At 39.3% G+C, this 16,472-nt stretch overlaps 1 protein-coding gene across 5 annotated transcripts in view; it reads right to left on the bottom strand.

Annotated features, from left to right (window-relative positions):
- Positions 1-15,783, bottom strand: part of LOC124777160 (esterase FE4-like) — a 174,859-nt gene extending 159,076 nt beyond the window's left edge. For 3 of the 5 annotated variants that reach the window (XR_007015691.1, XM_047252461.1, XM_047252465.1), the window contains exons 1-2: positions 15,208-15,783; positions 1,297-1,431 (exon numbers count right to left, since the gene is read on the bottom strand). Coding sequence is in view for 4 of the 5 variants with exons in the window: in XM_047252461.1 (XP_047108417.1) it covers positions 1,297-1,431; positions 15,208-15,345 (273 nt within the window). In the remaining variant the exon portion in view is untranslated. Of the gene's footprint in view, positions 1-1,296; positions 1,432-6,335; positions 6,900-15,207 lie in introns of those variants that run through there. The other 2 variants (XM_047252462.1, XM_047252464.1) reach the window with 2 other exon arrangements.
- Positions 15,784-16,472: the final 689 nt, after the last annotated feature.

Genomic DNA, 16,472 nt, shown 5'->3' with positions numbered 1-16,472 from the left:
GCAGAATTTTTACTATTAAAGGACTTTCTCTTCCGCTGGTGCTGGACAATAGACCATTACTTCACTTCAGGCTTTTGGCAAGTTGTGCTGCAGAAATAACATTCAGCACCCGATTTCTCCACCTTTCCACCCCTGATCAAATGGCAAGGCTGAGAGACTTGTGTGGACTTTTAAAACATAGGTAAAGGAATATTGGCCAATGTTCTTACAGATGCGCTAACACTTTTTTTGAGTTCTTACAGGTCAACACCGACAGGGGAGAAGAGTCTAGCAGAGCTCTTCTGCAGTCATCAGCACTGCATGCTCCTCCATCTCATGGTACCAATGCCTGTGAGGCCATCTGCAATGCTGTCCCTACACTTCCAAGAGGAGCATGAATAAACAAAATTAATTTAGCATATGAACTAATTATGAACATCCACAATAACAAGACTATTTTAATCAATACTGAAACTTTTTCAGACAGTGATCTACCCTGTAGCAGGAGAAACTCTTAACCTATCAAGAACAGGAGCGCTTAAGAGGCTAGAACTAGTGGAACAAAAGATTCTCAGGAGAATATTGGGATCTTGAAGAACAGAGAATGGTCAATTTAGAAGATGAGTGAACTGAGATAGAGAGAATCTCTGACATCATCAGGAAAGGTTCTTTGGACACATCCTTATAATGGACCAGAGGAGGTCAGCACAGCAACTAACTCAGTTTCTGGTGTACAAGAGAACCAAAGTATGCTGGATCCAAGAGGCACAAGCAATCTGGAAGAAATGGGAATACAGGAACTAGAGGTATACAACAGGGTGAGCTTTAAATAAAAAATGCAGGCTTGCACAGGCTTCAAGAACAGAACTAGACCCAGAACAAAATCAGCACAGACAAAAGAGCAAAGAAAGTTGTGAGGTATGAGAATGAATGAATAGTAGACAAGGAAAAAGACCAGAAAAAATTAAACTGATGGCCAAAACGAAAAGACGACATATATTATATTAACCACCTATGTACTGGATTGTTATCTTTGTTCATACTGTTATTTGTATTTCAGGAAATATCTTTCATCTTTTATAGATTTTTGATTACTCTTACAGGTATCTATGGTTAGTTACAATAATTCATTTATTCCATTTTAATGTTATTCTGTTATACAGTTAAACACTAATATATCCTTAACTCAATTAATCATTACATACTAGTACAAGATTCATGCCAGCAGTACAATCTCAGAACTAATTGAAACTAATCCTGCTGTTGACTTATTGCAGAGAGCTACAAGCAGCTTTGATGTTCATCCTCATTTCCCACCTTTGGAGAATACACATTCAGATACAGGCAATCTTCACTTCCTTTGTACTGGCCCTTCATATTTATTTGTGAACAAATGTTTCCTTCTTCCAGTGCATCCTTAATTCCATCCCATTGACTCAAAGGCTGTGGTGGCTGTAAAAAAGTAAAATAAAATAACAAAATAAGCCTTTTTAGTATCTGGAAATTTTGAAAGTTTTTCAATATGTTTAATAAACAAATTTGTTTCTTACCAGATTTTACTGGTGAGAAGTCCTGAGTTTCACATAAAAGTTCAAAAACAAAGCACCAATCAATGTAATTGCATTGTTCACAATCCCCAGCAAACCAAAAAAGGCCAAACATCTTCTGAGCTCCAAAAATGTTAAGGCTACAGCGTTCAGGGTCCAAAAGGGTGTCCTACTGATCGACTTTATGTCTAGAGGATAGACTGTAAATGCAGTGACCTACTGCCAAGCCCTTAATTGACCATGCCATATTGTTCGAAACAAATGGAATGGATTTTCGTCCAGCAACATTGTACTACTTCATGATAAAGTTCACCCACATTCTGCTGCATTAATGAAGGACTTGCTTTGGAAGTTTTTGAACATTTGCCTTATACTGAGCGATTACCATATTTTTCCAAAACTGAAGCATTTTTTGAGCAGAAAGCACTATGAAAATGACAACAAACTGAAAGGGGATGTTAGTGATGGGTTCAATAACTAGGCCATCACTGAGTATACAAAGCACATAAGAAAGTTGACCTGAAACACCTGTTTAAATATGAATGGAAACAACATACAAAAATAGCTAAGACATCAAAGTATGTTTTCTTGAATAAAACTGCCTGGAGAAACAAACATTCGTTACTAAACAATGGAAAGTCCAGGTTGAAATATCAACAATTATGAAAAGTATAGATTGCTACTCACTGTAAAATGACATGTTGAGCTGCAGACAAGCACAATGGGAAAAAAAAGGTACACACTGAGCTTCTGACAAAAGCCTTCTCCAGAAAGGAAAGGAAAACGCACATACTCATTCACACAAGCAGGCACACCTCATACACACATGACTGCTTTTTACAGCTTTCCTGGATGTACTTGCAATCTGCTTGTACCTGCTTGTGTGGATGTGTGTGTGTGTGTGTGTGTGTGTGTGTGTGTGTGTGTGTGTTTCCAACTTCTTTTCTGAAGAAGGCTTTGGGTGAATGTTCAGTGTGTAACAGTGTTTTCATTGTGCCTGCCTGCAACTCAATGTGTCATCTTTTTGATGAGTAGCAATCTATCCTTTTCATAATTGTAAACTTCTTTCTTATTTTTAGAATCAGCCTTGTACTAAGCAGGTCACTTATCGATAATAAACTAATCATTTTAGGCTCAATGACAATAAATTTTGAGTATATTAAGATGAAGTCAAATTTTTTGTCAAAGTATCTGTTATGCAATTGTCAGAAAGAAAGATATTATTATCATGTGTTTATCTACAGGGTAGCACTGCAGTGTGTCAGAACACACAGTTTTCAAAGAAATAAAAAAAAAAAAAGAAAAAAAAGATGGTAGGATGACTTGATTCCATGCGATGTTATCAACAAAGCAAAACACAGTAAAAGCACACAAAGAACATAATTGTCCAGATATGTAAGCGAGTCTGAAAGTTACATCCACATGTAAGCGAGTCTGGAAGTTACATCCACACAGAGATTAACAAAACAGTGGAACAACCTCTGTTTAATAATATTAGTATATTGTTGCATCACTAACAACAAAATCTGCAGATATATTTAGATATTCGCAATAGGTTACAAAGGGTAAACTGTATCTTTACTCTAGATAATTGCTTATAATAGACATTATTCTTCCAGCTATGCCATCTGAGAACATTCACAGGCTAACTCAAAACTACAGCCTGCTTCTACCTCTCCCTGCCTCTCACCTTCTGCAAGGCTCTGCCAGAATCCAAGAAGGGTGATCATTGGTAGAATGGATATTTACTGTGATTTCTGAAATTTTCTCAGTGAGGCTGATTGAAAATATTTTTCAGCAGACCAGTTGAAATATCACCTCTAATCTTCTGCATAATATTTTGATAATGGAGCCAGTCATCATCAGGTGCTCTAATTAATGGCCTATGACCAGCTTGTTGTTCCAACTACACTCCTGGAAATTGAAATAAGAACACCGTGAATTCATTGTCCCAGGAAGGGGAAACTTTATTGACACATTCCTGGGGTCAGATACATCACATGATCACACTGACAGAACCACAGGCACATAGACACAGGCAACAGAGCATGCACAATGTCGGCACTAGTACAGTGTATATCCACCTTTCGCAGCAATGCAGGCTGCTATTCTCCCATGGAGACGATCGTAGAGATGCTGGATGTAGTCCTGTGGAACGGCATGCCATGCCATTTCCACCTGGCGCCTCAGTTGGACCAGCGTTCGTGCTGGACGTGCAGACCGCGTGAGACGACGCTTCATCCAGTCCCAAACATGCTCAATGGGGGACAGATCCGGAGATCTTGCTGGCCAGGATAGAGCACGTTGGGTGGCACGGGATACATGTGGACGTGCATTGTCCTGTTGGAACAGCAAGTTCCCTTGCCGGTCTAGGAATGGTAGAACGATGGGTTCGATGACGGTTTGGATGTACCGTGCACTATTCAGTGTCCCCTCGACGATCACCAGTGGTGTACGGCCAGTGTAGGAGATCGCTCCCCACACCATGATGCCGGGTGTTGGCCCTGTGTGCCTCGGTCGTATGCAGTCCTGATTGTGGCGCTCACCTGCACGGCGCCAAACACGCATACGACCATCATTGGCACCAAGGCAGAAGCGACTCTCATCGCTGAAGACGACACGTCTCCATACGTCCCTCCATTCACGCCTGTCGCGACACCACTGGAGGCGGGCTGCACGATGTTGGGGCGTGAGCGGAAGGCGGCCTAACGGTGTGCGGGACCGTAGCCCAGCTTCATCGAGACGGTTGCGAATGGTCCTCGCCGATACCCCAGGAGCAACAGTGTCCCTAATTTGCTGGGAAGTGGCGGTGCGGTCCCCTACGGCACTGCGTAGGATCCTACGGTCTTGGCGTGCATCCGTGCGTCGCTGCGGTCTGGTCCCAGGTCGACAGGCACGTGCACCTTCCGCCGACCACTGGCGACAACATCGATGTACTGTGGAGACCTCACGCCCCACGTGTTGAGCAATTCGGCGGTACGTCCACCCGGCCTCCCGCATGCCCACTATACGCCCTCGCTCAAAGTCCGTCAACTGCACATACGGTTCACGTCCACGCTGTCGCGGCATGCTACCAGTCTTAAAGACTGCGATGGAGTTCCATATGCCACGGCAAACTGGCTGACACTGACGGCGGCGGTGCACAAATGCTGTGCAGCTAGCGCCATTCGACGGCCAACACCGCAGTTCCTGCTGTGTCCGCTGTGCCGTGCGTGTGATCATTGCTTGTACAGCCCTCTCGCAGTGTCCGGAGCAAGTATGGTGGGTCTGACACACCGGTGTCAATGTGTTCTTTTTTCCATTTCCAGGAGTGTATAACTAAACAAGATGATCTACCCACATTCTGCTGAAGTCCAGAGAATGAGCAAGTCTAGGACCATCACTCAACAGCCCTTGACAAAGACAGGTACTGCAGCCTCCACAATATTTCACAAATGAATGGAATGGTAAATATACCTACTATGATACTTGATGTTGACTCTTCTAATATCTGTTAGGCTAGCTTGCCAACTACGTATGACTAACACCACTGGTGGAAAGAATGTTGTGGCACTACTGATCTGACAATCGAATAACAGACATTCCCAGAGTGAAAGTTCTTAGATGCTAACAATGTACCCACAGGGTAAAATTCATAAAAAAAGTTATGGGATCACAATTCAGAAGAGTGTTTATTCAAGTTATTAGTAACTTAAAAATAAGTGCATTTTTTGTAGAAATCTCATAAAACCAAGCCCTAAATGTATTGCATAATATTTATCCTCAGCTCACCAGTCTACATGTATCATGTTAGTAAATATGCAAGACAGAGATGAACAGCTCTGTATAAACACCTGCAAAACAGTACTGGTGCTCACACAGTCTCACATTCCTTTGTATTAATCTGTTATCAAAATTATTTATATTTTGAGTTTTTGTGCTTTTCACATGTTATGTTGCTTACCCATTACTGACTCCTCCAGATTTAAAAGGAATTTTTAACTTACAAAGGAAAGTACTGACATAAATTAACATCAAAATTTTATGTTGTCATGTAATCACAAACAGGAATGCAATGTCCACTTATCAGCTGGTAAAACAGATCTGACATATACACAAATGAAATAAAAATATCAACTCTCCAGATTATATCAGAATAGGAAAACAGAAAAAAATTAGTAGTGAGCTAAATAGTGCTAGTCTCTCTGAATCATGTCCTATCTGGAGTAAATGCAGCTCGAGACCTAGCCAAGATTCAAAATCTTTGGTACAAATCAGATGTTATAACCACTGTTCAGCAAAAGCACTACAATTTAAAGGAAAAATTTGGATTGCAAAAGGAAATGAAAGCTGGAGGTAGAAAACAAAGTGAGTAAAGGATGGGGATGAGTTGGCAAGAGGGAAGATGGAAGTGTGAAAAGAACGGGAGGGTGGATGAGAGGTGGAGGGGAGCGGGAGAAGAGAAATAATCAAAATGAAATAAAGGTATAACATAGGGAGACTGGTTGGCACACAGTGAGAGAAGGCAGAATGTAAGTTGAAAGTAATATCCATTCATTCACACATAATGTTCTGTAAATCCCATTAGGAAGGAGAGCCTTGAGGAATGTTGAATGAGTCGAGTTACACAATAACAGGCAAAAATAGCAGCTACTGAATACTTCTGCTATGAAAACTAACAAAAAATTATCACTATTGCTAATCTATTCAAATTTAAACTATAGTAATGTAGAAGCACAACCATTTAGGATAGGGAAAGTTAGTTTTGTGCAATATTCAGAGCACGAGTTATAGTCAGGTGCGGGCCAGATTGCAGTAAGTTACGCATACCATTAGTTGCGAAGGCAAGTAGAGGCCACAGGGGCATAGAACTGCCAGAGAGGGTGCGCATAGCAGTTTCCATGGTGCAAGTCACAGGCAGAAGAGGGCCACTGGCCTACCTAAGTGTTACGCGTACTTGATGCGAATTGGCGCGCTTGGCAAAACAGAGTCACACAGCCAAGTATAAATATGTGCCGTTTTTTAATGAGATTCATTCAAGTGTGGCAGCTCTCCTGGACAGCGGGGCATATCACACTGGCGGGCTACATGCAGCAACAGATGGGGCGCCATCGTCCCAGTCCACGGCAGGTCATTGGTTTGACTCCCTGAGGCTGATGTGGGGTCTGTCGCCAGCCAGCCATCAGCGGGCCACTCCACGGCTCACTACCACCAGCTATGCCAGTGAGAAAGGATGCAGCAGGCCGCTCGGCAGCTCTCAGTGGAGTAGCTCTGAGTCAACGGGGAAGAAGACCATTGAGCTGGCTGTTGGCGCAGCCCTGACGATGCAGTCCTACAAGGCCAACACACAGCAGCATGTTGCACTGGGTCGCTGGGGCAGTGGCCTCAGCATTGTGGGACGTGGACTGAGATGAACGGGGCGCTGTAGTAGAAACAAATAAATCATTTGGAAAGTTCTCGCCTAGTTTTAATACGGCACCTCCTGGCACCCACCCACTACATGTGGTGTCAATATGCTGCATTTGGTGTCTGATACCACAACAGTAATTATTTTATAACTGTATATTAGAAGAAAAGCAGCTACTCTGAATAAAAAATAACAATGCTTCTTCTGGTACACTGTTAAGCTGTTGTTTTTACCACATACATCAAACAAAGAATTTGCTGGAGAAAAATATAGAAAGAAACCTGAATATGATGGCAAAATAGAGTAGTTCTGGTTAAGAGCAGATGGGCAGCAAGGGCCAGTTTACAGCTTTGTAATTATGAAGTACACATGTGGAAACAAGTTACTTAATTAATATGAACATTAATATAAGTTTCATGGTAGTCATAGTACACATTTTTGCTAACTGTGATGTGAATAAAAGGAAAACTTAGTGACAAAAACTGTCTGCTGTCTTTCCACAGCATTTTTACTACATCTATATTCATTTCAAAGTCCAAGCTGTGGCTTTGAAATTTATTTTGGCATAGTTGAAACTTACTTTGGCATGGTTAAAATGCTATGACAAGACAGTAAATGATTTTTGTTGTTATATTTTTTCCCAGTCAAATAAGTGACCAAGACCTTTGTGTCACTAAAGTCTGTTACGTGGCAGGGTATTGCAAATTACGTGGGTGCTCCCAGAAGCATCAGTGCTACAAACTGTAATGAAATGAACAGACCTGCAAATGATCCATGCTTGGTGCAGGGATTTGCAGTTCACCCCCAAAAATAAACCAAGGCCAATGTAACGCATGCTTGTCAAATGGGCTAGAAGACCCTTTATTGAACGGACACACCATTGCCATACAATCTCAGGAAGCAGTGACATCCATTAAATATATTTGAGTATGTGTATGGAGTGATTTAAAGTGGAACAACCATATAAAACTAATTATATGATCAATTTATTGCTCATCGGTCTGGAGCCCTTATGATGTAGGATTGATAGACAAAACAGAGAATATCCAAATGTTGTTGTGTTGTCAGTCCTGAGACTGGTTTGATGCAGCTCTCCATGCTACTCTATCCTGTGCAAGCTTCTTCATCTCCCAGTACTTACTGCAATCTACGTCCTTCTGAATCTGCTTAGTGTATTCCTCTCTTGGTCTCCCTCTATGATTTTTACCCTCCACACTGCCCTCCAATGCTAAATTTGTGATCCCTTGATGCCTCAGAACATGTCCTACCAACCGGTCCCTTCTTCTTGTCATGTTGTGCCACAAACTCCTCTTCTCCCCAATTCTATTCAATACCTCCTCATTAGTTATGTAATATCCAAATAAGAGTAGCATATTTTGTCACAAGTTCATTTAGTAAGCATGAAAGCATGATGGAAATGTTCACCCAACTCCAGTGGCAGATGCTACAAGAGAGGCACTGCACATCATGGAGTGGTTTATTGTTAAAATTCTAAGAGCATACATTTATAGAAGAATCACCCCACGTATTGCTCTCTCTCCTATGTATATCTCACAAAAAGATCATGAAGGTAAAATTACAGAGATACTTCCACATATCATTCAAGGCTGGAGCAGAAAATGGATAAAATGACAGTTGTAAACAAAGTACCCAAGTACTCTCCAGAAACAACATAAGGTCTCATAAAAACAGATTGTAGCTAACAAAGGAATTAGAGTGGATAGCATCAAGAAGAGGAAACGTCTTATGGACACAAAAATTAATCAAAACCAGAATTTTCTTAATATGTAAGTATATATGAAACTACATTTTACAAAGCAGTACAAGCTTCCAAACATGTTGAAAACAATATATTCATTTAAAATGGAAAAGTCTGAAAGAAAGCCATTTCGTCTCTAATATGAAGTGGAGTTGGCAATGAAATGAAGAGAAAGTGTCTCTGTAAACCATTACAGATTCCAGTGCTACATGTAAATCCTTCATTAATTTCTTCATAAATTGTAACAACAAGGATCATTTTTCACCACTCCTTAGAACTTGAATAGCAAAGAAAAATTGCACAAGCTTTAAGTTTTCAAATTAACAACCTCTGACGTGAAAATCATAATGTCTCTAAAAATTTATAATCAAGTAGAATCAGATGAGCTTTCCACTAAAATAAAAGAGTAATCTGTTACAGTACTGCACATACACTATTCCTCATAATCAACTGTCTTTTGATGAAGGTTATTCCATGGATGACTAAAATTTGGAGAAGTTTGGCTAATGTTAAACTGGGAAAACTTAACAAATCTGTGAAACTATTGATCTACAGGTTACCAATATATCCTCAAAAAGAGATCAGTATATGACCAGATAGAACATTGTAATTCATTACACAGGGACACAGAAGGAGCATCCTATAAGACTGAATAAAGGTAAAGACTGGAAATGGCATGCAGCCAGCTAACCCTTTTAAATCCAATACACCAAGGAGAAACACAAATAAAACAAAAGGTCCTTTCCAGAAGTAGCCTTAAAAATGACTTCAGTTAACACTGAAGGTTCATACACAAATAAAGGACGTCTAGTCTGACATGTGCAGCAAACGCAAAGGCAACATTTTAATCTTGCAGGAAACCCATAGAGGAACCACCAGCCACAGACTGAAAATCAAAGACTTGATATGAGCTTCTGAAAGACCCCACAAACAATACAGGAGTGTAATAGTCATGAGGCCCGGCCTTATGATTCAATCATCAGTGATGACACATATTGATAATACACAAATTTTAATAAATGAATTGAAGATATGCACAATGACCTCCACCTACAGGCCACCTGGTGCAGATTTCAGGTTCAGAGAACCAAGTAACTTCCAAAAATCAGTCAATAAAGTTCATAAATGGTGATTTCAATATTCACAGCATAACATGGGGCTACCAAGAGACAGATTCCAATGGGGAAGAAGTCAAGATGGCAGAAAGAGCTGGACTCAAGCTTATACGTAATCCCAAATTACTAATTGGATGATGGGGACATGGATACAAGCCTGTTAACATACACAACTGGATAGCTCAGCAATCAGTTAAGTCAGCAGAAAATGTGCTACCAAGGACTCAACACAGACCCATCACACTGACTGTAAAAGCTGCAGTGTCCCTATATACCATCCCATTCAAAAGCCAATTCAACTTCAAGCAGGCATATTAGAGTTTTTTTCACACACAAACTGGATTTCAAGAAAGATGAGATCCTCCAATTGCTAGCTCTGATGAAACATTTATACAGCTCACCAAATATCTTGGAAACACATCCCTAGAGGCTGCTGGAAGGAATATCTAGCTGGGCTCAATGACAAAATGCAAATAACATCTGAAAAGTACAAGTAGCTTTACAACACCAATCCATTCTCTGAAGACACCTAGGAGACTTGAAAGAAGCTGCTCCAACCCTTAACCACTATTAGAAGGGAGAAGTAGTTTTACTTAGACACATCAATTGATATGAAACTGAACAGCACAGAAGCCTGGAGTCTACTCAGGAATCTCAGCAATAACCCAACAAGCACCAAAAAACTTCAGACTAGTGTTTTAGTAAACCAAATTGTTATCAGCTTCTACTCAATGGGAAAACCACCCACAGATTGCCGCACATTTCTGTCACAAGGGACCTGGAAAATGAACACCTTTCACTTGAAGCATCTTTCACAGTTGAGGAGCAGCGAACGGCATTACACGAAATGAAAAATAATAAGACAGCTAGCCAAGATGATTTAAGTAATGAACAAATTAAACACGTTGGGCTGAAAACCCTTATGTGGCTAACATACATAATGAACAACTGCATCAACACTATGCAGATTCCCAGGATCTGCAGAAAAGTGACAGCAGTAGTCCTATTATAACCAGGCAAGGATCCAATAGATGTTAACAACTTTCATCCAGTATCTCTGCTGTGCTACCTGTTTAAAGGACCTTGAGAGAATGGTGCTGAATAAAATGTCCAAATCTGTACATAAGGTACCAAGGCCTGAACATGGCAGCTTTAGACCAGGATGCTCAGGCATCGGGCAATTTTTGAATGTAACACAGCACAGAAGATGGTTCTGGAAGTAAGCAGGTGACTGGTGTGGAATTCATTGAACTGAGAACAGCCTATGATACTATTAACCACATTAGACTGATATTTAAGGTTTATCAGGTGACCAAGGATTTTGGATTTTCAAGATTTGTGAAATGTGCACTACAGAGTAGGTGCTTCTGTGTTACTATTCAGGCAAAAAATAATAGCTGGAGAAATAAACAAAAAATGGTATTGCTCAAGACAGTATATTAGCTCTGTTGCTGTTCAATATATACACCAATGACCAGCCAACACACTCACATAGCAGGCTGTTTATATATGCTGATGACAAGGCCTTGGCTGCCCAAGGGAGCACCAAAATTACCTGAAACTAAACACAGTAAAGGTGTAAGTTTGCATTTTCCACCTGAGGAACAAGGAAGCCAAAAGAAAACTACATGTGAGTTGGAAAGGGCAAGAGTTAGAGCACTGCTACACTCCCAAATACTTAGGTGCGAAGTTGGACAGAACTCTGTCATTTAAAGAGCACTATCTGGATACTAAGCCAAAGGTCAGTACTAGGAATAATACCTTTCATAAAGTAACCAGCAAAAACAGGGGTGTTGACTCATAAGTGCTTCAAACAACAGATATTGCACTCAGTTTCTTGGCAGATGAATATGCCACATCCATGTGGAAGAATTTGGCCCACATGAAACACACTGATGTGCCTGTAAATGAGTCATTCCATATCATATCAGGATGTTTGAGGACCATCCCAGCAGAGAAGATCTACCCTCTCATGGGGATCACTGCCACTCCCCCCACCCCCACCCCTCCTCCCCCTCCCAGTATATGGCGGCAAGTAGCTGCCACAGTAGAGAGGAAGAAACAGATAACAGATGACCATCACCCTCTACACAGGCACCAACAACAATTAGGCTGTGTCACTCAAGAAGAACATCCTTTGGATGTTGGATGCAATGGATGGCATCTTCGAAGAGAGGAGACTTCAGCTAAAAAACGAGGCAGCTCCAAATCCTATCCCAGTGCTGAAGGAAGAACTTATGGCTGGAAATAACAAATTTTTCACAAAATGGAAGACCCTCAACAAGCTGAGAACTAGTGTCTCAATTGTGTCAAGTATAACCTTGCACAATGTGGCTACTCTGATGGAGAACCACTATGCAACTGGGAATGTTCAAACAGGCGACCCCTACTGATGTGCCCAAACTGCAGCACAAGCTGTATCCTGCTAGATTTACAGAAAGCTGATGATAGCCTTGTAGCTGATTATTGGGCAAAACATGTTTAAATTTTATTACAGTTGACTTATAATAGATTTTAATGTATGGTGTTCTGGGCACGGAAAACAGACAAACAATGCAATTCGCTGTAATATTCTATGAAATCTATGTCAGGAAATCTATGTCAGGAAAAGCTCACGTACAGCTTGCACAATAGAAACTTTAGTCATAAAAGTAAGTTTTGAATAGATGAGAGAGAGAGAGAGAGAGAGAGAGAGAGAGAGAGAGAGAGAGAGAGAGAGAGGTATCTTCTGCCAACTCGAAAAGGCCTTAGATACCATAAACCATGATTTTCATCTCTGGTAGCTGATGGCCTATATTTACAAGTTGATGTTATTGTATTTACCACACAAAGCAAGGAGTACTGTACACACCAATGTCAAGAAAAACTGAGCGAGATTGCACTACTGAAAGACACTAGACAAGCATTCAATGGAACAGCAACATTTGCCCATCCAAATTTAGGTCTTACATTGTTTCTGTAAATTATTTATGACAAATTTTGGGATAATTCCTCTGAAAAGGATTGAGCTGATTTCCTTCCTGACCCTTCCCCCACCTAAGCTTTAAGACTGTCTCTAATAACCTCTTTGTTCACAGGATGTTCGATCCTAATCTTTCTATCTATCTTTAGACTGGAAAGTCAAAGAATTGTGTATCCCAAAGTGCGACACTATTTTTATATGATATAAATGATATTCTACAACAGTTTCAGCCTGACATCATCCACCATGCAGTTAATTCAAACAGCTATTGTTTGCTGTAGAACTGATGGATATTTAACATGTTGTATTAGGCAGACATTTAGGTAACTGAAAGCACAGATTAAAAATAATACTTTGAAATTAAATTCTGCAAAAGCAGAAATGATTCATTACACCACAAACAGTGAAAAATATAAGATAGCTTTGTGGACAAAAATCGGTACTATCAAAAACGACATGGTACTAGTAAATAAAAATGTATTGCGAAATAAACATGTGGATTACACAGAGTCAAATAAACAGTCAGCTGTATGAACATCTATAATGTCACTGATTTAATTCTTCAAAAGGGTGTATATTGAACATATTTTGATCCAGCCAGGCTTATAGAATTATTTTCTGCATAAAAGGGGCACCTGGAACGTAATGGGTTCTAAAACCACATATATTACAACATTGACAATGTAGGAAAAAGATACATTTTTATTTACTGTAAAGATGACAAGTTAAGTTGCCAGACAGGCACAATTAAAGACAATTACACATAAGCTTTTGGGCACAGCCTTTATCAGAAAAAGAAAAAGGAAGAGAAAGAGAAACACACATCATTCATTACTATACAGTTTAATTTTAATTCTCTTTTTCTGTATACAGTGTTGTAATTGGTGAGTCACCTGTCACAATATCTGTGACTATATGAAGCATGTAATGTTTCAATAAAGAGGTGATTTAATAATTTTGTAAACTCTTTGAGTGGAATGTATGATATTTGTGTCACAAATAGTGAAGCAGGTAGATGGCTAAGAAACACACAATAAGGGAGTATTTTTTGAGGTTCAACTTTGCTAATTCTCACCTGAAATTAGAGTGATATTATTTAGAAATGTCTAACACCTCCCGGAGCCATCTTCCGTTACCCACCTAACATCAATAGAACACTGCATCACTGATTCATTTGTTCATAGTGTTTGACAAAATGTATAACACAGCTTCCATTCCATATCTTTTGTGACATGGTGTCTGTATAGGCCTAAGAAATGTAAAAGGGTAATTTATAGCTTTCACCATCACTTTATATTAACATGCCTTACTTTCATTTCCCTTGCTATCCTTGTTACATACAAAAGCTACAAATTGTTCATCTTTTCTAGTATTATTTTTGCTCTACCCTTAAGTCATTATTTGGATTTTGTTTTATTCATACTTGTCATTTTCAGTATACAAAATTTACACTTTTCTCCCTTACAATTTCCTCTCTCCTCCCTTTCTCTTGTTACCTCCTTCAGCTCTATGCCAAATCACTGTCAGTACTATCATCTAGTATTCAAGTCTTAGTTGTTAAGTTTGAGCTATTGTTTTCCTGCAGTTTGGTATTAATAATTCTGATTCCTCTCGACAGCTAGTATCTATTTTTACCTGGAGTTCACAACATTGTTCCCTTCCCACAATTGTCTGTACAATTTCTTCTACTTTCCCATATCTACATCTGACAATGAAAATATTTAGGTTTCTCAAGCAAATGAGTCAATGTTTGGCTTTTCATTGATGTTTGTGTTAAGTATTTTACCAGTTTTCATTTTGCAATTTTGAAATAACTGTTCCCCCTCTGCTTCATGTCAAAAATAAAAGTTGTATTTCATTTTCTGAAGGTTTGAAATAAGATTTCAGTGTTGTGCTGTGATGAGGCTCAGACATTTTCCTTGGTATTTTTCCAAGTGGACCTTAAGAACTGAATCAAAACTTTAGCCTTGCACCAGTTGTTGTCTGAACTCCACAAAGTTCACTTAATAATGGTATAGAACTCTCATTTATGAAAGAAGAGATATATAAATTGCAATATTTTAGCCATGGCATAATGAATATTCCAGAAATGGAATTTTGTACACACACTTGGTGTGTTCATTGAGCTGAACAGTTCAGAGAAGTCAAAACTATAGTTTGAACTAAGATCTACTCCCAGTTCTGTTTTTTGTTTGTAGTACCATCCAGAGGAGCTGTTCATGCATGTTTCAGACACACTACCTGTATTAATTTGTTTCATTATTTTTTAAAGTCTGTCTTACTAATTTTATGGACTTAAAAGTCTGATCTTTACTGAACGTACTTAGTTGCTGTCGGAAATTCTCACGCTATACGAGAATCATTTTGGGTACTTTTTTTTATACGTTATGGTGGTTCAATTTATTTTAGATGTATCTGCTGTATACTAATGAAGTTACTATACAAAAATAAAACTGTACCTTGAAACGCAGCGGTCCTACGGGGGGTTTCGCATAAGGAATTCCTTGGAAGCTATAATACATGATCCCCGATGAAGTTTTCGCCGATTTTCCTCTTAATATACCTGCAGACGTTTTGACTGTCACAAATTCATTCATACTGGAAACTTGTACGCACACAAAAAACTGTTCTAAAAGATAAATTTCGAGAAGAGGTCAACGAACGAAATTTTCAGTCAGTTTTATAGAAAAATTTAGGGGATCGTACAGGATATGTTATTTTGTGGCTCTAGTTCGTAACCATCATCATACTGAAGACAGTTATAATGCGTCAACACAGCCGTTTGCAAACACCACCTCTCCGCTAAGGCGCAAAACAACTTACAAAATCCCAACACAAGCACCGGCTCAAACGCAGCGAGATTTCGCTTTCAGCTTAGTTGTGAATACAAACAAATTAATGCTTCATTGACTCTGTTATAATAAACCTTCCTTTTACAAAAATGATATGGTTATTTTACTAAGAGACGTCAAAAAGAATTTATCCAAGCAAATAAAAGGCTCTAACTCCTTTGATTTAGTAACTGCAGCGATCAGCTGTGCTGCACAACTTTCGCTTGCTTCTATCAGCTGATCGTAGTCTGCGAAAGCTAGTGGTCAGAGATTGAAGCGCCATATTCAAATTGTTTCCCTTTAATTTATAAGGCACGATTATTGTCGTATTGTTGGCAGAATTTATTCTGAGTAGCGCTTATGTTATTAAAAACATTTAGAAGTACGATTATGCTTCGTAAATTTCCTTCCAGCTAATGTGTTTATCATTAATACTTGGATTTCGAGCTATTGTGAAACGGTGCGGAATAAAAATGAAATAATTTGTAAAATCCAACGCGCAGCTTAATATTTTTAGTATTTCGAAAACATGTTTTAGGCAAATTCAAAGCGTCATAATCCAAAACGTAAGACAGTAATTAATGCTATCCGTTTCACTCAAAGCGTCATAATCCAAAACGTAAGATAGTAATTACTGCTATCCGTTTCATAATGATTGACCACTGGCTTTAAGCTCATGTTCTGGTCATATTGCGTTACGAACATCGATATGTTAAATCTTGTCGGAATCGTTGAAATATGTCAACTTTTATTTAGTATATGAATACTACATCTTAGCTGAAATGGAGGCGATACACGAGGTTATACCTAAGAGAAACCGTGCATCTTCTAGCTTTTTTCGACGAATGTCAGCTTTAATGACAAATAAAAATTATTAATTGGCAGAAAAACTT

The sequence above is a fragment of the Schistocerca piceifrons genome, chromosome 2 (assembly GCF_021461385.2).
Source record: "Schistocerca piceifrons isolate TAMUIC-IGC-003096 chromosome 2, iqSchPice1.1, whole genome shotgun sequence".
Taxonomy (NCBI): domain Eukaryota; kingdom Metazoa; phylum Arthropoda; class Insecta; order Orthoptera; family Acrididae; genus Schistocerca; species Schistocerca piceifrons.
The sequence above is the reverse complement of the archived record's forward strand: the minus strand, read 5'-3'. Positions and strand labels throughout refer to the sequence as shown.